Source organism: Balaenoptera borealis, assembly GCF_965194805.1.
Source record: "Balaenoptera borealis genome assembly, chromosome: 17".
NCBI lineage: Eukaryota > Metazoa > Chordata > Mammalia > Artiodactyla > Balaenopteridae > Balaenoptera > Balaenoptera borealis.
Window position 1 is genome coordinate 55,064,722 of NC_138876.1, and position 23,413 is coordinate 55,088,134.

General features: G+C 38.2%; 1 protein-coding gene and 1 long non-coding RNA gene across 3 annotated transcripts in view; both read right to left on the reverse strand.

Annotated features, from left to right (window-relative positions):
- E2F5 (E2F transcription factor 5) overlaps positions 1-13,613 on the reverse strand; it is a 28,826-nt gene extending 15,213 nt beyond the window's left edge. Inside the window, exon 1 of one of the 2 annotated variants that reach the window (XM_082363581.1) lies at positions 13,096-13,596. In XM_082363581.1, the coding sequence (XP_082219707.1) occupies positions 13,096-13,329 (234 nt within the window). In that variant the 5' untranslated portion in view covers positions 13,330-13,596. Of the gene's footprint in view, positions 1-13,095 lie in introns of both variants that reach the window. The other variant, XM_082363582.1, reaches the window with a different exon arrangement.
- On the reverse strand, positions 8,533-13,076 carry LOC309614836. The gene is made up of 2 exons (XR_014236413.1): positions 12,568-13,076; positions 8,533-9,740 (listed from the first exon to the last, which is right to left on the reverse strand). It is a non-coding gene; the product is annotated as an uncharacterized lncRNA (long non-coding RNA).
- Positions 13,614-23,413: the final 9,800 nt, after the last annotated feature.

The following is a 23,413-nucleotide window of genomic DNA, read 5'->3' on the forward strand; positions in this document are numbered from 1 at the left end:
TTACTTTAAGGCTACAAAGGGCTTCCTCCAGAAGCAGCGCTAAGCACGCAAGTGTTTTAATGAGCAAACCTCCCCCGAAGAAATCTCTCCTAAAAAAATCTGCAGTGCTTTCACTACCTCTAACTACTACTCTGTATGGTATTTTTAAGTGCATAAGCTTTAAATTTGTTCTAATTCTTAATTTTTTTTAATAAACTCTGCATAAGCTTTTGAAAACAAACTTCATTTGTACTGCCTTACTCAAGTCACCAAAGATCTCTCAAAAGAAAAAAGAAGATACTTGATAAAATATCTATTTAAGTAGGAAAAGCCTGCTGAAACTCAGCTCTAGAGACTGCTTGCCTAAGTCCCCAACTGCATGCTTTGTAATTCTCATATGTGTTAAGTTTCTAAAACAGGAGCAAAATTAAGCATGCATCTGCTATTCTACCACTGGGATTTGTATCTGCACATTTTCTATCATCCTGATGGTTAGAAGTTAGGAACCAAAGAAGTGGCATAGAAGTTAGGAACACGGGCTAGCCTGTAAGATAACAGTTAAGATATTGTTGTTGTGAAGATTAAATGAGTATATTTGAAACACTTAGGAGAGTGCCTCATACATCACGAGTATTACATTCATGTTAGCCATTATCACTATTATAGATCCAATTTCTCACCTATAGTAAGAAAACATTGTCCTTTGAAAAGTGTATCATGGAATGTAACAGACCACATTTACTTACTTATCTGGTGTAACTCTCTAACTGTAACACTTCAGAACACAGTCAAGCACAATGAAGTAGGAAAAAGGGCTTCTGCAGAAGCAAAAATATATATAAAAAGGTATGTTTTATTACGCAAATAGTTCACCCCATTTGGATCCTATTTACTCCTTCTTTTCTATGATTCCTAACAGTGGGGCTATTTAATTTCAACGTCCACAAGAGAACTGGAAGTACCATCTGGGACACTGGCAAGGTACCTAAGCAGCAATCAAGAGATGTGGCAGAAATTATAGAAAGGATAAAAAACTCACTAAGCAGACAAAGCTGAGGTCACTGGACATGGCAGTAATCCAACATACTTAGAAAAGCTTTGAGGTTATCACCTCCAAAGGATACAAAAAATAATATTCATCATGACTATCCCAAGTTACCAAAAAAGTAAAATCAAGCACAAAGACATGTGTAATGCAATTTGGAAATTTTTCAAACCAAAATGGTTAAATGTTCTTTTATAAGAAATAATGTTATTAATAGACATAAACCCTTAGGTAATCAGAAAACTCAGCTATGGACAAAATCTCATTATCTAAAGGATAAACAATGGTTTCAGAATACCTGGACTTGTCATTATCAAGAAGAATATACTAGTCAGATGTGGATTTTAAAATAAATCCAAAAATCTCAAAGGGATTACAGTGAATGTGACCAATGACTGAGTTAAACTCAATTTTCATGTCAGCTTCCTTCATAACTGTGACCAGCAGCCTATTCTGAAAACTGATTAACCCCCCCCCAAATAACTGGGGCATCTCTGTCTCAAACACACATACACACACCCACACAGACACGCATATGTATATACATCAAAATGTCACAAATTTCCTTCACCAAGAACTTCTAAACGTCAAATCTATAGAAGAAATAAAAATGAAAAGATAAAGATTTGACTATCTCAATAATTAAAACTCACATAAAAGAAAGCATGAAGACCACGAATTAAAACATGGACAAAAGATACATTTCATACCAAAAATTTGTTAATATTCTTGAAAAAGTTTTCAAACTTTTAATGAGTTAGCAAAAGAATAATAAAGAAATGCAAACTGAAACAGTGAGAATATACGTCTACACAGAGAATTGTACCTGAATATTCATAAAAGCCCAAAATTGGGAGCAGCATGTGAATGGATAAGCAAAGTGTGCTATATCCACAAAACGAAATACCAGTCAGGGACAGAAAGGAATGAACTATTGGTACAGGTAACAATGGGCGTGAATCTCCAAAACATCATGCTGAGTGAAAGAAGCTAAACCCAGAGCACATACTGTATGAGTGCATCACCATGAAGCTCTAGCAAAGGTCGTTTTAATCCATGTAAAAGAAAACAGAACAATGGTTGCTTGGCAGGGTGGGGAGGTTGGAGTTTGGCTGGGAGAAGGCAAAAGGGAGCTAGCTGTTTTGGGTGATGGAAATGTTACACATCTGGTTGTGGTGGTGGTTACAGGTACAAGCATTTGTCAAAACTCACTGAACTGTACACTTAAAATGGGAGCATTTAATGGGTGGAAATTATACCTTTACAAAGTTGACTTAAAAAACAGAGATACTATTATTCATCATCTTTCAAATTTGTAGAATATGAAAACATCAGAATACCCAATATTGATTCATTCTATCTATCCATCACTTGTCTAACAAACACCTGGAAACAGCACTTACAATGTGCCGAGCACTGTTTAAGTGTTTTAAAAGTAAAAACTCACTTTAGCCATTCCTATAATGATAATCACATGAGACAGATACTATTATTGTCACCATTTTTGCAAAAGAGGAAAGTGAAGCTCAGTAACTTGCCCAAGGCCACTGAAATGGTATGGTAAAGTCAGGAAGTGAACCCAGGGTGTATACTTTTAGCCATTGCAAAATGCTATTTCTGATGTGGTGAGGTGGCTGGTCATGATTATATGCTGCTAGTGGAGTATAAGTACTATCTTTTTGTAAAGCAATTTGGCAACATCCATCAAAGGTTTTACATTTTTATTATCCTTTGATGTAGTAATTCTTTAGAATAGATTATCAGAAGCAGAAATAATTCAAAAATGTCTAAATGCCAAAAATGTTTCCTGGACCTCTGGTGCTAAATCCAGTGGACACTACAAAGTCTTGTATCCTCTGCAGCACTTGACTCTGGTTCTCTCCTTCCTAAAGCACTGTTCTCTGGCCTTGCTGTCACCACAACCCATAGGTTTTTCCTCCTCAGTCTCGGGCTGTTTCTTCTCAAGTCTCGTTTTTCTGTTGCTCCTTAACTACGAGTGTTTGCCCAAGTTCCATTCTTAGTCCTCTTTCCACTCTAAACCTTCTCCCTTACATACCTCATAAACCAATCATTTCCAGATCAAACTGGTAGCCCTGGTCTTCTTCTTGGGCTCCAGATTCATAATTCCCACAGGTTGCCAAATATCTACTCAAGGATGACCTATAGGCATTTCATACATGCCCAGAACTGGACTTCCCTTTCCTCCAAATTCCTTTCCTCTTTTCATAATTTCTAAGTGAAAACCACCACCATCCACTCAGCTGACCACGCCATGACCTGGCAGTCATCCATGATTCCTTTTCCTATAGACTCAGCATCCAAGTTCTGTCACTTCTACAATGAAACATCTCATCTCCCCACTTCTTTATATTTCCACTGCTCTACCTTAGTTCAAGCCTGTAATCTTGCCTAAATTACAACCATATTCTCTAAATTCAACAGTCATCTGATTTATAGCTTTGCAAATGTACCATTTCTTTCTCTGGCCTCGTGGCTCTGGCACTTGCTGTCTTGCTGGGAATGCCTTTTCACCTAATTCAAATCTGATCACATCCATTCTATTTGTTGAAAGCTTACAACAGACTGGCTGGATCAGTACTGGTAACACACAAGACACAGCCCCTCGCCTCACAGAGCACTTGGTCTAGAAGGGAACACAGGCAAATAAATAAATGAAGAAACAATCCCATCTTGTGATGAGGGGTATTAAGGAAAAGAACAGGTAACGGAGAAACAGAATAAATGGGAATCAACTTCAGCCACTTTAGATTAAGGGGAAGAGTCAGGAGATGCACCTGCATCAGTTTCCTATGGCTGCTGTCAAAATTACCACAAATTTAGTGACTTAAAACAACACAAATTTAATATCTTATAGTTCGGTAAATCAGAAGTCCAAAACAAGTCTCACTGAGCTTGGATCAAGTTAAGGCTGTGTTCCTTCTGGATGCTCCAGCTTCTAGAGTCTGCAGCATTCCTTGGCTAGTGGCTCCTTTCCTCCAGCAATGGTTGGGCCAAGTCCTTCCATACTGCCATCTCTCTGGCTCTCTCTCTTCTGCTTCCCTCTTCCACTTTTAAAGACCCTTATAATTACCAATGGGCTCGGATTCATAATTCAGAAAAATCTCCCCATCTTAACATCAGCTGATTAGCAACTTTAACCTTAATTCCCCTTAACTGAACAGATTTATAGGTCCCCGGAATTAGGCCATGGGTATCTTTCGGGAGTCATATTCTACCTACCAAGCATCTAAGACAAGGAAACATTTAAACTGAGACCAGAGGGTTTAGAGAAATGGCCAGTCAAATAAGGGAGTGTGTGTGTGTGTGTGTGTGTGTGTGTGTGTGTGTGTGTGTGTGTAAATGTGCTCCAGGCAGAAGGCCTGTGCAGCAGCCATAAGGTGGAGAGCAGAGGGTGTGTGAAGCATTAGAAGAACTGGAGCCATGGAAGGGGCGAGTGTGCTAGAAGAAGGGAAGGACTCCCAGAAGAGACAGGGGTCCTGTAGGCACTGGATGTTGTTCTAAGTAGAGGAGCAACATGAACTTAAATTTTACATATATCAATGTCACCTGACTTTTTGAGTCCCTTAGTCCCAGCTCCACTCTCACTGCTCCCTGGAGCCGTCAATGGCTCCCACATCACCAGTCCCCAGGGCTCAGCAGGGGCTTCCATACCCCCTTACGGTGTTAAAGTGTCCAACTCCCATTTCCCTCACTTTTCCCCATAACCATAAGCTGTAAGCTACTAAAGGAAGGGGCTAGGGCACACATTGGTTAACTTATATTTATTGAATGAGATAGAACAAAACCTAAAAACAACTAATATATTACCAACCTAAAAGAATGGTGAATTCTGGATAATATGATAGATCTAAGTTGAGGCCCTCACAATTTATGTTTATAATTTGGGAAAATATAAGTTTGACCTCAGCTATGAAAAGGTGTAACAAATTGGGGAAATACTGAAAATTGAAAATAGTGGCTCTCTTGGGGTGGTGGCATACTGGGTAATTTTTATTGTGGACTATATTAATTTTTTCCAAGTTTTCTATTTGTATGCTATTTCAACAGATATATTTTAAGTTTAAAAAGGTAAATCAGAAAAAATACCCTCCCTTGTACAAACATATTAAGTTTAAGATATAAAGGGAGACCCATGGACTAATAATTGGGGAAAGTTAGCCTTAAATGGCAAAATCTAAAAGAAATGTATTTATAAGAAATATTTACCATGCCAATACTTACCATACTAAAGAAATGGCATAACATAATACACACATCCAGACAAATGTATGTGTGATTCACACTGAGAGGCACTATTTAAACACTGACTTTTATGATTCATCCTTAGATTATGATCTCATTCTTAAAAATATCACTGATATTTATATATCAGTAATTTATATCACTGATAATAAAAATATCAGTTTATACCATTGAGTGCACTTGATATTAAGGTAGACATTCTCTGGAAATTAGTACTTTCACTCCTGATTTCTTTCTCTTCCCCTTTGCCTGGATACCTCAATTTAAAATTTTTGAGTCCTTTTCTTTCTTGGTGCTTTCCTTGTACAGAATGGATGCCTGAATTTTTTTCATCTAAACAACTTTATTAAAAAGAAAAAGGAATCGGATACATTCACATACTGGAGAAACTAGCAGGTTTCAATTATTACTCATTTGATGTTTCCTGTATATTACGCTTTAATGCTTTTACCTTTTCATCCTTTTTTACGGATTTGTTAAGCTTTCTGTGTTATGTTTTCCCTTTGTAAGATAGCAATTCAAAGTGTATTTCTAGTCTATTAATATACCTTTAAAATTTTAATAACATATTTATAAAAAGAAAATGATGCATAAAATCAGCCAAAGCTCAACTAAAATACTTGGGCACTCTGCTAATGAAATCTCTCAGTTACCTGAGGGTCTCAACTAGACACTCCTTACTCTTATCCTTGTGACAATCTTCCTAAAATGTCTACAGTCCTGCCTACACATACTCTCCATTCAAGGAAAGACTCTTTCCCAGTGATGGAGGCCCTCGCATCATTTGAGCATCATCTCATTCACTGCTCAGTCCCCTGGAACACAAATGATGAAGATTAGCTACAGCTGCACTGATCTTGCTCTTTTTAAAAATTAAATCCAAAATTTAAAAATTTTATAATTTTCCTATTCCCCTGTAAGTAAAACAGAATTTTACTGTAAAAGTGGATTTTAATTTATTCCATTATAGAAATGACTCTCAAAGCTTACTCATTTCCACTAGAAATTAGGTCCCTTAATTAGTAATGTAAGATTTGAATGCCGTAAATATGCTGCCATTCAGACAGGAGCAGAGACTATTCCAGAGCAATTAAATGGGGCATTTCTTCCATCCCTAGCCTCCAACATTTTCCCAAGAGTAGCTCTCATCAATCTTAGTGAACTCCTAAAGGGTCAACTGTTTGACATTAATTCCTTCTACTACCAGAACAGTTCTTTTTGATTCGTGAATAATATGATTGAAAAAGATGAAGCAGTAGAGCTCATTCCATGGTTCTCAGATGTCAGTAGGTATCAAAACCACCTGGGGTATGTATTTAAAATGCAGATTCTTAGGCTCCTCCCCTGGCCCTACAGAGACTGATTTCCCAGGTCTGACATTAGAATCTTTTTTTTTTTTTTTTTAAAGATCCAGAAGATGCTGACATATTTGACCATTGGTCTACACATTGAGAAAGCTGGTGGAATCCCTTTCAGGCCACCACCTTTCTTTAAGTGTGAGGGTAGAGAGACTGTACAGCTTAGCACAAAAATAAAATCTGCCTGGGGCTTCTCGGTTCACAACTACTGCCACCACTTACGGTGGCTCATCCCTTCTTCTTCCTTCCACTTTAATGATAAGATATACAGGATGTGGAACATACCCAAGACACACTGCTGATAAGTGGCAGAATCAAGACCAAGAACTCACTAGTACTGTCCATTTATCCCATTTATCCCGTCCAGAACTGGAAAATGAGATGGCTGGCTTTTTTTTTTTTTACTTTCTTGTTCTCTAGAAAAGTTGTTCTTCACATTAGACCAAAACTTCAGAGGTAGGTACTTTGCTTAGCATGGCATCAATTCTGACATCAGACTATCTGGGCTCTTATCTCCTTTACCGTGGATATTGGCTGTAACCAGATAACCTCATTAAGCCCCAATTTCCTAATCAGCAAAATGGAGATATAATATCTCCCTTATAGTTTTGTTACAAGGATTAAATGCGCTAATACAAGTAAAGCATCTGGCATAATGCCAGTCACTTAGTATTAGCTACTAGTAATCATTTTTATTAGTGTTGTAGAGCTTTAGTCTCCTAAGAATTTTCTTTTGCCATTTGGTCATGCATCTTGTATTTAACAGATGTTTAATAATTAGACCCTGGAATAGATGTATCCAGAGAAGCTTTATATATGCATCTTTAATATATTTTATTTTTTAGAGTAGCTTGAGGTTCACAGCAAAACTGAGTAAAAAATAGAGATTTTTCCATAAATCTCCTGCCCCCACACATGCACAGCCTCCCCCACTATCAACATCCCTCACCAGAGTGATACATTCATTACAACTGATGAACCTACACTGACACATCATAATCACCCAAAGTCCATAGCTTACATTAGGGTTCACTGTTAGTGTTGTACGTTCTGTGGATTTTAATAAATGTATAATGACATGTATCCACCATTGTAGTATTGTACAGAGTAGTTTCACTGCCCTAAAAATCCTGTGTTCCACTTGTTCATCTTACTCCCCTAACCCCTGATCTTTTCCTGTCTCCATTGTTTTGTGATTTCCAGAATGTTATATAGTAGGAGTTATATAGGATGTAGCCTTTTCAGACTGGCTTCTCTCACTTAGTAATATGCATTTAAGGTTCCTCCATGTCTTTTCATGGTAATGACTCATTTATTTCAGCACTGAGTACTATTCCATTGTCTGGATGTACCACAGTTTATTCATTCATTCACGTACGGAGGGACATCTTGGTTGCTTCCAAGTTTTGGCAATTATGAATCAAGCTGCTATAAATATCCATGTGCAGGTTTTTGTCTGAACATAAGTTTTCAACTCCTTTGGGTAAATACCAAGTAGTGTGACAGCTGGATCATACGGTAAAAGTATGTTCAGTTTTTTAAGAAACTTCTGTAACATTTTGCATTCCCACCAATAGTGAACGACAGTTCCTGTTGCTCCACATTCTTGCCAACATTTGGTGTTGTTAGTGTTTTGGATTTTTGCCATTCTATTAGGTATGTAGTGGTACTGCAGTATTGTTTTACCTATTTTTTTAAATTGCAGTAAAATACACATAATATAAAATTGGCATCGTAACCATTTTTTAAGTGTACAATTCAGTAGTTTTAAGTACCTTCACATTGTTGTGCAACCAATCTCCAGAACTCTTCTACTCTTGCAAAACTGAAACTATACACACAGTATTAGTTTGCTAGGGCTGCATAATAAAAATACCACAGACTGGGTGGTTCAAACAACAGAAATTTATTCTGTCACAGTTTTGGAGGCCTGAAGTCCAAGATCAAGGTGTTGGCGAGTTTGATTTCTTCTGAAGCCTCTCTCCTTGGCTTGCAGATGGTCTCCCTCGCTGTGTCCTCACATGGGCTCCCCTCTGTGCACAGGAATCCCTGGTGTCTGTGGGTCCAAATTTCCTCTTCTTACAAGGACACCAGTCAGATTGGCTTAGTGCTTACCCTAGTGGCCTCATTTTAACTTAATCATCTCTTTGAAGGCCCTATCTCCAAATACAATCACACTCTGACTACTGGGGGTTACGACTTCAACATATGGATTTTGAGGGAACGCAATTCAGCCCCAAACACCCAAGAAGCAACAACTTCCCATTCCCTCCTCCCCCAGCAACCACTCCTCTACCTTCTGTCTCTATGAACTCGACTACTCCAGTTACTTCATAAAGTGGAATCATACAGCATTGTCTTTTTGTGACTAGCTTAATGTATTCAAGGTTCATCTATGTATGTATCAGAAATTCCTTCTTGGGGCTTCCTTGGTGGCGCAGTGGTTGAGAATCTGCCTGCCAATGCAGGGGACACGGGTTCGAGCCCTGGTCTGGGAGGACCCCACATGCCGTGGAGCAGCTAAGCCCATGAGCCACAACTACTGAGCCTGCGCGTCTGGAGCCTGTGCCCCGCAACAAGAGAGGCCGCGACAGTAAAAGGCCCGCGCACCGCGATGAAGAGTGGCCCCCGCTTGCCGCAACTAGAGAAAGCCCTCGCACAGAAACGAAGACCCAACACAACCAAAAATAAATAAATAAATAAATAATTTTTTTAAAAAAAGAAATTCCTTCTTTTTTCAGGCTGCATAATCTTCCATTATATGTATATACCACATTTTGCTTATCTACTCATTTGTTGATGGACCCTTGGGTTGTGTCCACATTTTAGCTATTGTGAATAATGCTGCTATGAACATAGGTATACAAATATCTGTTCAAGACCCTGTTTTCAATTCTTTGGAGTATATACTCAGAAGTGAAATTGTGCTGAGAATTTTTAAGCATGCACTAAAGTTCTGGCTCTCCTACCCATACCTCTCTCCTTAGGATAATCCTTGCTTTATTCTGTGACATCACAAACTAAGACCTTAGATTATTTATTTCTTCCACGGTGTGTATTAATCAGCTAATCATAAATGAGTATGAGTCAGGGACCTGTGAGATAAGAAACACCATAAGTATTTTATCATATTAATCCAGGTATCGTTCAGGCAATTGATAACTTGAACAATTACAATAAATGAGATAAGCAATCTTGAGCATACTTTAAAAAGTTGAAGATGGCATCAAAATGGCAAATACAGAAACTCAGTTATAAATTAATAGGACTTTTCAAAACAACATATATAGACAGTCATGACTATCTTAACTTACTTAAATTTTTAGTTCTATAAAAATAGAACCCTAGTTTAATTTGTGAAGTAATATGAATTTGTCATCAATATCCTCATTTTCAATGCAGAAGCTCAATACCTTCTCTTCTATCATGAGTAGAGGTATAAAAATAATCATGCATTTTTCTTTACAAGAAGGATGCCATGCCCTTACACAGATGAAAAATTTAAGAAATTAATTTTTTTTAGGAATACTGAAAGTCGGTATAGCACAGAGAATAAGAAAATATTGTTTAGTTTCAAGTCATAGCTGTGACTTTCTACTGTGTGACATTGGCGCAGTTACTTAACCTATCAGTTTTCTCATCTGTGAAATGGGGATGATAAGTCCAAATTTCAACTGTTAGGATGATAAAATTAGTTAATATATGTTAAATGCCTGGCACATACTAAGCTCTCAATAAATGTCAGCTACTAACAGCATAAATTGGCAAACCACATAACTGGAAAGGACCATGACATAACTTGTCATCTCACTAGAATAAAGAGAGAGTAACTACCCCACTCCCACTATTGTAAATGAGGTTATATCGTGGTGGTATAAGAGAAAGATATTGAATAAAAATCTCTCAAACCAGCTCCAAGGTGTTTCCATTCCCTCCTAACTGTTAAATTATACTAGAACAGCTTTATTAGAATTTGTTTGTTTTGTTAAGCTATGTCCTCAATTAGTTAAATTACTAAGAAGAAGTGCATCACTAAGATACAGCATTATGTTCTTATTCTTCAGTAGTATATGCTACAAGTTAGAAAAGAAATAGCATCTAAGTGGTTTGGATATTTATGGATAGCTAAGATATTTGGATGTGATGGTTGATATTTTTTATATTCATGATATTCACAAAAATGATGTTTCATTAATTGCTTCTTAAAAAATATCAAGTATATAATGCAAAAGTGCCAATAACTTATCTTGAAATACACCACCCCCAAGTAAGAATATAAGAAAAATATGTGATTTTATAATTTCAAATTAGAGAAACTTTATAATTGTCAGTGTTAATTCATCTTCAACATGTCAGAAAAAGTCTTTATGATCTTTTACTATGGTGTACAATAAGAAACATCACTGGAAAGATTTCAGTGTAAGATTTTTATAATATAAGATTTTACACATATATACAAGTAAACATATGTAAATAAATGAAATATATATATCCATATATATGTGAAAAAGAATGATACTCAAACTGTTCTCTACAACTAAAAAGTCGTTAATATAATGAGACCTAATGTCACTGCAGAAACCCTTGAACTTTTAAGAAAGTTCCAGGATGGATGAAACAATGTTGTTATGACATATTAAACTCCATTTCCTACTCATTGCCTCTGTGACTTCTGGACAGCAAAATGTGGCCACAGATGAAGCAGGAAGAAGCCAAAGAATTCAGGGGAAAGCAAGGGCAAAGTTCCACCATATTCCAAGGCAAGTTGCAGAAGCCCTCACAGTCAGACCTCAGAGTTCAGTTTCATCCGGAAAATCCCAAACTTTCCTGATTCCTTACTGAAGTCACAGGCTACAACTGAACTTCTATATTTTGAATAGTAGTTTGCAAGCTATGCTTTGTAACATCCCTGACTTTCACTGATGACCTCATGACTTCCTGTGAAATTCTTTAAACAGAATCCAATTTAGTTCACAACAATTTAAATACTATATATGCCATAAAGCACTTTCAGGGAGGGAGGTATGGAGGAAAGAGCTGGTGGGGAAAAAAAGAGAACAAGAATTTCCAAGGGTGTGGGAAAATTCTAGGAGTAACACTTCAAAAAGAAGAGAGTAGAAACTACTTCCGAAAATGCAAAATATGTGCATCGTGCCTCATTTGTATAAACTAGAACAATTCAGATAATTCAACAATCACATACTGAATACGTACTACACCCAGGGAAAGGAGACGGCATTCAAAGACATACCTCACCTCCTGCACTACACTGAGAGGAGGGCCCCTAGCAGAGGCCATCAAGTTGGCCTTTGTGAGTTCAGGTCAGGAAGAACTAGAAGATGCTCTCCTGCTCAGATGCTGCTTCTGTTACTCTAGGCACAGCCCTGATGATTGCAGTCACACTCTCAAGCTAGGAAAGGTGGCCCTCCCCTAGGTGCTGGGACCAATCTTCTGCAGTGATTACTGACTCGTTAGTAATTTTTGTTTGTTTTTAATGCTTTACTTCTTACTTAAACTGCCTGTGCTGGCTGAATTTTAATTCAAATGTGATCACAGCGCTGTTCCTCAGCGCTGTGGAATCCTTCCAAGTCCTGCTTGGAACGGTTAAGTCATTTTGTTTAACAGAACAGCTTTTGATGCATGTTGCTGTTTGAAAATTCAAAACTGTAGTAAAAGACAAGCACACGGTCTCGTGAAATAGGAAAGAGTTTACTGAGCGCTTCCATCTTTTGGGGTGAAAATTATAAAACACCCCCTTTTCGTGTGATGGCAAATCTCGCTTTTAGAAATTTATATCAGATACCAAATTAAGTCACAAGTCAAATATCCCTCTTAATCATCAGAATGATGAAAAGAAGTGCACAAGGAACAGGTTTCTTAAATTACTATCATTGTTTTAACGGGGAGGGCTGAGGAGTTCACCTTTTTGTGTGTGTGTCATCCAGAAGAGGTGGCAAAATCGGGTTTTGCTTGCTTGCTCGTTTTAAACAACCGAAACACGGACTCAGCAAGAATTGCCTATTAAAACCATCAATTCCCGACAGCAAAATCAATCCCAAGGGTGCCTCGCGGCAAAGCGCCCGGGTACCCCCTGCGCCTCTGCCACAGGTGGACGCGGAGCAACAAGGACACTCGGTCGCCCTCGGGTCCCTACGCCCAGAGCCTCAAGCCACGCGGGCGCGCCCGAGCTCCTGGGCTCTTTGTCGAGAGCCCGGCACAGCGCCGGGCCCCATTGGTTAACGCGGTCGGTCCGGGCCATCCTGGTCCCGCGTCCCTCCCCCATCCCGGCGTCCAAGGCCTGGGCGCCGGCCACGTGGCCCCTGCTCGCGGGTTTCCCGGTCCCCGGGAGGCGCGTCCACGGCGCGCCGCCCAACCCACGCGACAAGGGGGTGGTCTTCTCCCTGGACCGCGGGCTCGGAAGTCCGTCCCCTCCCCGCCTCCCGCACTCACCGCTTTGAGATCCAGGACGCCGTCCTTGGCCTCCTGAAGTAGCGACACGAACTTGGTGGTGAGCAGTCCCAGGCTCTTCTCGTGCCTGCTGCTGCCGCCCCCGCCGCCCCCGAGAGGCGGCGGCGGCGGCGGCGGCGGGGGCTGCGCCTGGGACTGCGGCGGCTGCGGCCGCTGGCCCTGCCCCTGGCCCTGCGGCGCCGGCTGCCCGGAGCCCGCGGGCTCGGCCGCCGCCATCGCGTCCCCGCGCCGCGGTGGTGCGGGCCCCGCGCTCGGCCACCTGCCGGGTCGGCTCCGCGGCGGCCGCTGCCGTCTCCGCCCGCCGAGGGCGGGACGAAGGGTCGCGGGCTCCTGCAAACAACAGGTGCGCGGCGCCCACCCGCCTGGGGGCCGCTCTGCGCGCCGGGCCTCCGCCCCCTCCCCGGGCCTGGCGACGCGAGAAGGAAGCCCACGATCGAGGGGAGGGGGAGTGGAAGCGAGAAGAAGGGGCGGCTAGGGGTGGGGACCCGAGTTTAAATGGCAGGAAGTGACGCCGCGGCCCGCCGTTGCTTGGAAACGCATTTTTCTGTAGGAAGGAGGGGCGAGCGGGGAGGAGGGCAGCGTCGGTGACTGGGTTTCACACTTGCCTCCCTGCTGTTGGCGAGCCGCCGCCGGGAGCGGCGACCTCCCGCAGCAACGCCGGGAGGAAAAAAGGGCTTCAGGGCAGTAAAAAACCCTGCCGGGTGGCCATCAATTTCTGAGCCGCTGGGTCCGTGGAGCCACACGAGATTAGCCTTCCTTCACTTACCTTCATTGGGCGGTTTCTGCTGTCTGCTCTTTTCGAGCTTTAGGAAAGCTCGAAAAACATTTGCAAATATTTCAGTGACTCGGACCAAGTGCAGGGTTATATTCCATAGATTATCTTTTTGGATTAGAAATACAGGAAAAACACAATCATGGAGTCATAGGTAGAGATACTGGGGTGTGGAGGGAGAGGTCCTTAATTGCTCAGACTCGCCGCTGGACTCCAGATCTCCTGCATTTAGAACAGTGTTCTTAATACCTTACTGGAACCAAATTATATTGTGTTATTTAGAATATTAGGCACCCACACGTTCTTGTGTTTCGTGATACCCCAAACTATTGATGGGAAATGAGATAACACACAGATCTGAGTAAAAGTTTTTCCTCATTTGATTACAAACTCTCGAGAGTCAGAACTAAATTTTAAATGAGTTGGTGTCACACACAACACTTTGAATATAGTAGATGCTCAATAAATATTAGGTGAATGAAAATTCCATATGATGGTAATTAATCAAGAAAGTTTCATGCAAGAAATATTTTAAATTTAAAATAACAAACTAGCAAAAAAGGGTCACTGGAATGAAGTGAAATACTCAGCAGCATTAGCTAGTAAAACTGGACACACCATTTATAACAAAATATTTATGCTTCCAATTCATAGGTACAGAACTTCATTAATAACCAGATAACCTTTATTTTAATCAAAGAACTATATAAGCAAAACTTGGAATTAAAAATCTTTAGTAAAACATGAAAAATTCAATTAATAAAACCACTCAATTTAAGTTATCTCAAAATGGGTTCTGCTATGTGATTGGCATTAACAAAATCATTATTCTACAAATTAAATTAATTTGCAAATTAGTTTTAACTTATTAATAAATCAATAGAATTAATAAATACAATAGTGTTTCTTGAGGTTTTAGTTTTAATTTGAAGTGGTAACATTCTGCTATAGATGCAGGGACAGGAATTGATAAAAATATAGTTGTTATTTTTAAAAACTTTTTATATGTGTCTTAGCTTGGTCTGCCATAACAAAAATACCATAGACAAGATGACTTAAACAACAGAAATTTATTTTCTCACAGTTCTGGAGTCTGGAAGTTTGGGTGCCCGCATGGTCAGGTTCTGGTGAGGACTGTCTTCCTGGCTTGCAGACAGCTACCTTCTCTCTGTGTCCTCACATAGCAGAGAGAGAGAGAGCAAACAAGTTCTCTGATGTCTTTTCTTATAAGGGCACTAATCCCATCATGAGGGCCCCACTCTGTGACCTCGTCTAAACCTATACCTCTCGAAGGCTCCCTCTCCAAATGTGGTTAGGCTTTAACATATGAATTTGGGGAGACACAATTCATTCCATAGCATGTAGTATTAAATCATAATAACTATTTTGGTAATTTTTTAATTGTTCTTTTTAATTTCAGTTTTTAAAGTTTTTCTACAAAGCAGTTATATTATTAATGATGCTAATAGGTCATTTGAAATTTATTTTGCAATATTTTTGTGTTTTTCACAATGAATTTTTCATTTGTTTAAACTCACTAGGATTCAACTAAAACACATTCGCAAGTTAGCAGCTATTTCAATTAGCCTTCAAAATCTTATGTCTGTCAGAGAAACTACAAATTACTTACACCAGTGGCTTCCAAACTTTAAGGAGAAAAGTCATCTATGGTGTTTGTTAAAAATGAGATTCTTTTTTCCAAATTACAGAGATTAAATCAGCATTTGATATGAGAATTTGACCTGGGAATCTGCATTTCTTCACAGATAGTTTCAGGTAATTCTCATGCACACAGTCACCCCTTTCAGAAACCCTGAATAACACAATGAAAAATAATAAAATATATCATTTTTCCTAAAACTGCTAAAGATCAGAGCCTGATAATGCAAAATTCTTTTTAATATTTTGAAAGTTTTTGGAATTTCTGCTAATGAATTATTTAAAAGACGTGATTTTTAAAAATCAGAATATCAATAATCTTTAAGAAACTGATATTGGTCACTGTTTGAAGTATATTACTCTGAATTTGATTTCTGTATCCTTTTGGCTATAAAGGAGACAACTCTAAATGGCTATCAATTGCTACACTAGTTCTTTGCACCAATTCTGACAAAAGCCTAATAATTCTTTCCATCAAAAGTTAGGAGCCATAGCATATTATCAAGAAGTAGGTAACAAACAGGTCCTACCGTGGCCGCTGCTGAGGCTGGCGGGCAGGGCGCCGGCTGCCACTGACCGGAGAGAGAAGCTGCCTGCCGACGTCAGCCTGGGTCGCAGCCGCCGCCTTAATTAAAAAAAAAAAAAAAGAAGTAGGTAAGATTTTTGTGCACTAGAATAATCCAGTTAAACTAAACCGTATTGCATTGACCTATGTAGTACTAAATGCATGACAGTAATCCTTTGTTAAATTCAGACTAATTACACCAGATTAACTGGGCAGATATTATGATCTATTATAATATTGTTTATATGCTCCTGATTATATTCTCATTATTTTTATGCATTTTGGAAGTGCAGCTGCTTAACCAATTCAGGAGTAGGAGGGAGGACTTCAGTGTTTTGAATTCGACAGAATAACTTATTAGCCCATAGCTCACTGGACTAAGAGTGTCACATTTGTGGAATTTCACATATGTTATTTTCATAGAAGTCCAGGATCAGTTTAGAATATGTGCAGTTGTGTCATAATATAGTAGTTAAATATTCAAGAAAATTCAACCAAATTTTATTTTGTTCACTGATGGTGGCGTACTGATTTTCAAATGCCTGAGCCTATCAGTTGGAAGTGATCGGTTGGAACTTCCAACTCTCAGGTCTCCTTTGAGCTAAGAAACTTCCATCAAAAGGCTGCTTACATCAGCTTTATTACTCCCTTGTTTAATCTGTTCTAAGTTAATGAAGATAAAATTTGGCTTTCTGTTTTTCCTTCCAAATCTTATAACACACAAACATCTATCTTATTATGCATTTTCAAGATTAAAAAAAAATTAAGTAAACATATATGTTTCAAGGATTATTAATCCTCACATTATGACAAACAACATTATTCTTTACCTACCTATAACCTGCATGGTATAGTAATATGATAGATAACCCAAAGACCTTGACTTCAGAAGTGTGTACCGTGTAAGTAGAAATGGGAAATGCAGATTATATTCAAACACCTATAGAAATATAATTCACACACATTAAAGAGATTTTAAATTTTATTTAGTAACTTATACTCTACCTTATTTCCCTATCAAGGCAGCTTATGGAAAGAGGGAAGCTTACATTCAAAAGGCAGCTTACTTTCAAAAATATGGCATGATATTAAAAGAAACAAAGAAATAGTTGCTTCTAAATCTTCTTGAAGAGTCATATTGAAAATTCGAATTCTCATCTTCATTAAGTTAAAACTTACGATGTGATATTGGGGTTTGAACTTCAACCACACATATTCAAATGTAAGAACAAGAGATCCAAGTTTGTTTTAACAAAAATAAACTCAACTAATATACACCAGAAGCTTCTATTTACTAACACCTGAACAGTCCTCTGACTGCTCTTGTAGATAAAAAAGGAAGGTAAATATGGTCAAACATTTACAGAAACTGTATGTCACTTAGACTTTCCTGAAAAATAAGTTGCTCAGCAACTCTCCCACTGGCAACACTGTTGATAACACTATTTTTTTGAAATTTCAGTAAGGTAAAAGTGTTTATCACTAAACTACCAGAGCATAAGATGACTGCCCGTGCAAATAAGAAGCCATCACATAAAGACCTCCTGTTCACAATACATTGCCCCAATTAAGACACAAACTTAAAAATCATACACTCTGATACAAACCCTTTGGTAACTAAGACGCTGTGTCAATCTAGTGTTGAAAATTTTTGAATTTATCACCGAGAGAGTAATTCTAAGTCAAAAGTGGTTTTATCAAAAGAATTTCTCACCAGTGAATGGTCCCCACATCATTCAATTCCTTGTGCAGTGTCACATCTATTCCCTAGAATGAAAAAATACAGCACTCTAAATAAATAAATTCCTCAAGATAATGATTATAGGTACCCTAGAATTATCTAATGTTAACAAATGTACCATCCTATCTTGCTCTACTGTAACTGACTATTTTATTTATAAAAATACCTATTTATTTAATTATATGTGTGCCATTTATAAAAGTTAAGGAATTTATTCAGCAAAAGTTAAATTCAGACTCTCAGTGGATATCTCCCAACTAAGTCATGTCAGCCATACACATTACAAAATGAAATAATACACGCTTTTAGAATCTCTGAAAAAAAATGCTTTGTAAACTGGAAAAAAAAATTACCTTTGGGATCTTTCCTCAGTCAGTAGATCATCCAACAATTTATCTCTCTTTTGTAATTGTGTGATATACATATTACTAGTGTTAACAGAATGACTGTAGCTGATACATGGTAAATCGTTTGTTATTTTAATACTTTCATGATTAATTTAATGTGGATTAGGCAAAAATTAAAAATAAACATGACCAGAACATTAAACTAGTGATTTCATTTATGTTAGTTAAGTTGTGGCTAAAAGAGATATTTAATTTTTAAAAGTAAGTCCATTTTTGGAAAACTGATAAGAAACTAACAGTTTGGGTAGTGTGAACCCAAAAATCATGAAGGTGAAGTTAACGATGTTATGCCAATTTTTATATGGTCAGTTTATTCAATGATTATAATCAGTTGAACTTTGGTAAACACTTACTTATCTTTTAACTGACAGGAAGAAAACCATTTAGAAAACTAAAACTACTCTTGTAGTTTTTAGCCAATTATGCATCGCAAAGAATTTCCTCTCAAAGTTCAGAATTGTTATTCGGGTTTTATCAGTAAAGAGACCAAGTACACAGATTTCATAAGATCAATAATGTTTACAAAATAGTAGGTGATACCTGCCAGCATTGTTAACACTAAGAGTAGGAAGGGCATTCCAGGATTTGAAAGTATAAACTAGTGTTCTCTTCACCACTGTCCAGAAGAAAATATCTGCCAGTCAAGAAGCCCCTCCCCACAAAGGTTTAAGGATAATGGAAAGAAGTGGTATAGACCGATCTTCAAAGTCTCCCACTGTGTCCTTACTCTCAGTGGACCACATCCTAAGAAAACAGACTCTAAAATCAAGACAGGTACATTACCAACAAATATAGCAGTATGTATATGGAAGTGAAAAACTGGCTAACAAAAATAAGATAATCCATTGAAAGTTGTGGCAGCTATGAGAACAGCCTACAGCAAGGTGGGAGGTGGTTGGGAAGCATATAACCATGAAGTGGGTCAAGAGTAATTATCTACTGTGGGCAGTACTGCCAGACAGTAGTCAAAATCCTAGAAAGATATTGAAAATTCTTATGATATTGAACTAGACCCCAAATTCTCAAGATTATAAGAACAACCATTTCCTTAGGTTTAAGTAAAAGGTGTTCCAAGAATTTGATAAAATGGAAAATAAAAATCCAACCTCAATTATAAATCACATGCTTACTTAGATCCATGTGTATATAAGCAGACTACAGCTTATATACTTCTTGAAGGAAGTATAAGGAAAAATTCAATTTACTTACAGATGTAACAACTATACTTCTAAATTCCCTTCCAAAACCTAGTAGGAGTCATGGTGGAAAACTGTACAGCAGCCCCTGGAAATTAGTGTTTTGATTTGGTGAGACTCAGGTTAAGACCCACAGACTGATCACCCTATATAATTCCCTCTAAGTATGTATATCAAACCAAAGAGAGTGGCCACATGAGAAGGATGCTTACCCTTTCTTTAAAGCCTGAACATATCCTCAGCTAGATCCTGAGGTAGCACTGAGGGTGGGGATTGGTTCTAGCTTTTGTTTCATAAGTTCTAATAAATAGATGTTTGTTTCTTTTGCTTTGTAGGTGGCTATCTGTAGGCCTGATTCAATAGACCTTTCAAAAAGTGATAATGGGGTAAGAGATTTGGTAGGGAGCTCTAGAAAAGACAAGGTTTGAGCTATCTGATGGGAAGCAATTGGGACAGACTGTTGACTTAGACCCAAGCTGTGCCACTAATGTTGGGAATAAGAGCATGACTGAGCTGTAATGAAAGAACTCAATCAGAATCTAGGCACCCTACAACAGCTGTCTTAAATTTATGTACTCCAGAGGAGACACTTGGACAAAAGCAGTGGTTACATTCACTTAATATAATTGAGTCAATTATATTAATAAAATGTGTTTAGCTGGTCATATCTCCCTTGATCACTGTGATTCAAGCCATGTGTATTAGGTGTGAGCAGCAATACCATCTCTCCAGAGGAAGTAAAAAAATAGAAGAGAAAACTGGGGACCACCTTTGGTATTTCCACTCTATCTCCTTTCAATCCTCCAGTATGGCCAGCTGATAAATCATAAATCAGATGGAATATCAAGATTTCTTGATAAAAGTCTACCAATTGAATTAAGCAATCACAACTTTGGCAATGTTGCTCTCCCACCCCTATAAAATCTGGATTCACCTACTATTTGTCACAGATTTATTTACTGGGACTTGCAATGATGAGATCAACCTAAGGACATTACTATCATCAACCACATTGATGATATTTAAATGTTAGTAGGATTTAATGAAGCAAGATATCAACTTCTTATTCACTAATATCTCAACAAAAAAGGAGAAGGGATAAATTGTTATCCCTCCAAAAAACTTAGGGTCTTGCCATGTAAGTGAACATACTGGAATTCCAATGGATGAGAGAAGGTAGAATATCTTTTCTAATTATCCTCCAGAATATTAAACTGAAACCTCTATACCTGACATCCCAACCTTGACGGAGTCAGCAGTCTTGAGATAGCATATCTTGGCTTTGGAAATTTGATGTGCTGTATGTACTAGTCAAGCTGGAAGTCTAGTAAATTTCAGTTGAGGTACTTTTAAATCAAGATTTTGGATCCAGGGATAAGCTTCAGCTGTAATCAACCCTTCTTAGGTCCCCCCATGACCCAGAAAGTCAAATAATTTTTTAAACCTCTAACATCTTTTCAATCATCTTTATGCAAAAGGCACACACACACACACACACACACACACACACACACACACACACACACACACACACACACACACACAGCATGGGTCAATACAGAGCCCAATTCTGTATCACACAACGGCCTGAACTACCTGTTATGAATTGAGGGCTCTCAGCTCTTCCTTCTCACAGATAAGTAAGCCTAGTACTCTAGCAGCTAGTAGAAATGGTAAAATCAAGATTAGATAAATGATAATAACTAGACAAGCTTGATGGAGCATGTGCTACCTTAGTGCACACTAAGGATTCCAGAATCTTCCTGAAGTGTCCCTTTATATTATATCATCTATTTTAACAAATTGGGATCAACCACATGCTGAGCTCATCATCAGGCAAAAAACTTGATGATTTATGAATGGGGCTGACTGGTATTTAGCTGAACAATATCTATGGATCACAGTTGACTTGTATCCTCACTTTTACCTACCCACACAATATTAAGGAACTACTCTTTCCTCCAGGAGGTTGAAGTAGACAAAAGTCTCCTTGATAATTAGCTTGACAGTGACTACTGTGGGCAGGGGACTTTTAAAGGGAAAGAAGTGCACATGGCCATCTACCACCAACAGTATGGTCAGAGGTGAAATATCAAGTATCTAATGGTTCAGAGAAGAAATCCAGGCTGGTGTGGCCATCAAAGCCATTCTTTAACATTGACACACACATCATAGGGGGTACAGATTAGTAGAGACTTACTATAAGTGAGTTAATAAATATTATTTATAATTAATGGCCACCAGAAATTATCAACTTATTGCTCGCCATATTGAATGAGTTGAGAACTATTCCTTCCTTCTCTCTTTTCTGAAAGAGTATGGCTATGGACTGATTTTATTTCTTTTTAAAATATTTTATAGAATTCACTGACAAAGCTGTCTGAACCTGAGCTTTTCTTTGTAGGAATTCAGTTTACTTATTATAGGTTTATGCAGATAGTCTATTTTTTCTTGAGTCAGTTTTGGTAATTTGTACCTTTTCAAAAATGTGTTCAACTAAGTCATCTAATTTGTCAGCATAAAGTTGTTAATCATATTTCTTATAATCCTTTGTAGCATCTAATGAGTCAGTAATGCTGCCCCTTCTTCATTCTTGATTTTAGAAATTTTTATTCTCTCTTCTTTATTGCCCAGAGTTGTTAAAAGTGCATCATTTTTTGAAAATATTTTCAAAGAACCAACTTTCATTTTGATTGCTAGTTTCTCTATTACTTTTTTTGTTTCTTTTCTATTTCATTGATTTCTGCTCTGAGATTTAATATTTTTATCCTTGGGGTTAAGTGGATCTTCTTTTTCTGGTTTCTTTTCTTTCTTTTTTCTTTTTGGCTGCGTTGGGTCTTTGTTGCTGCATGCAGGCTTTCTCTAGCTGTGGCGAGCGGGGGCTACTCTTCGTTGCAGTGCGTGGGCTTCTCATTGTGATGGCTTGTTGCAGAGCACGTGCTCTATGCACAGGGGCTTCAGTAGTTGTGGTGTGCGGGCTCTAGGGCATGCAGGCTTCAGTAGCTGTGGCGCGCGGGCTCAGAAGTTGTGGCGCATGGGCTTATTTGCTCCTCAGCATGTGGGAATCGTCCCAGACCAGGGATCAAACCCATGTCCCCTGCATTGGCAGGTGGATTCTTAACCACTGTGCCACGAGGGAAGTCCCTTTCTGATTTCTTAAAAAGGAAACTTAAATTACTGATTTGAAACCTTTCCTTCTTTCTAACATAAGCATTTCAATCTATAAATTTCTCTCTAAACATCGTTTTGCTGCATCCCATAATTTTTCCATGTTCTATTTTCATTTTCATTCAATTCAAAATATTTTCTACATTTTGTGATATTTTTATTGAGATATACTTGATTTACAATATTATATAAGTTTCAGGTGTACAACGTAGTAATTAACAATTTTTAAAAAGGTATTATATTCCATTTATAGTTATTATAAAATATTGGCTATATTCCCTATGTTGTATAATATATTCTTATAGTTTATTTTATATATAGTAGTTTGTATCTCTAATCCTCTACTCTATCTTACCTATCCCTCTTTCCTCTCCCCACTGGTTACCACTAGTTTATTTTCTATAACTGTGAGTCTGTTTCTATTATGTTATATTCCCTAGTTTGTTTTACTTTTAGATCCCACATATAAGTGATACCATAGCAATATTTGGCTTCCTCTGTCTAACTTATTTCACTAAGCCTAATACCCACCAGCTCCGTTCATGTTATTAAAAATGGCAAAATTTCATTCTCTTTTATGGCTGAGTAGTATTCCATAGTAAATATATTCCACATTGTCTTTATCCATTCATCTAGTGATGGACACTTAAGTTGCTCCCATATTTTGGCTACTGTAAATAATGCTGCTATCAACATTGGAGTGCATGTATCTTTTAAATTAGTGTTTTCATTTTCTTTGGATATTTACCCAGTAGTGGAATTGCTGGATCATATGGTAGTTTTATTTTTAGT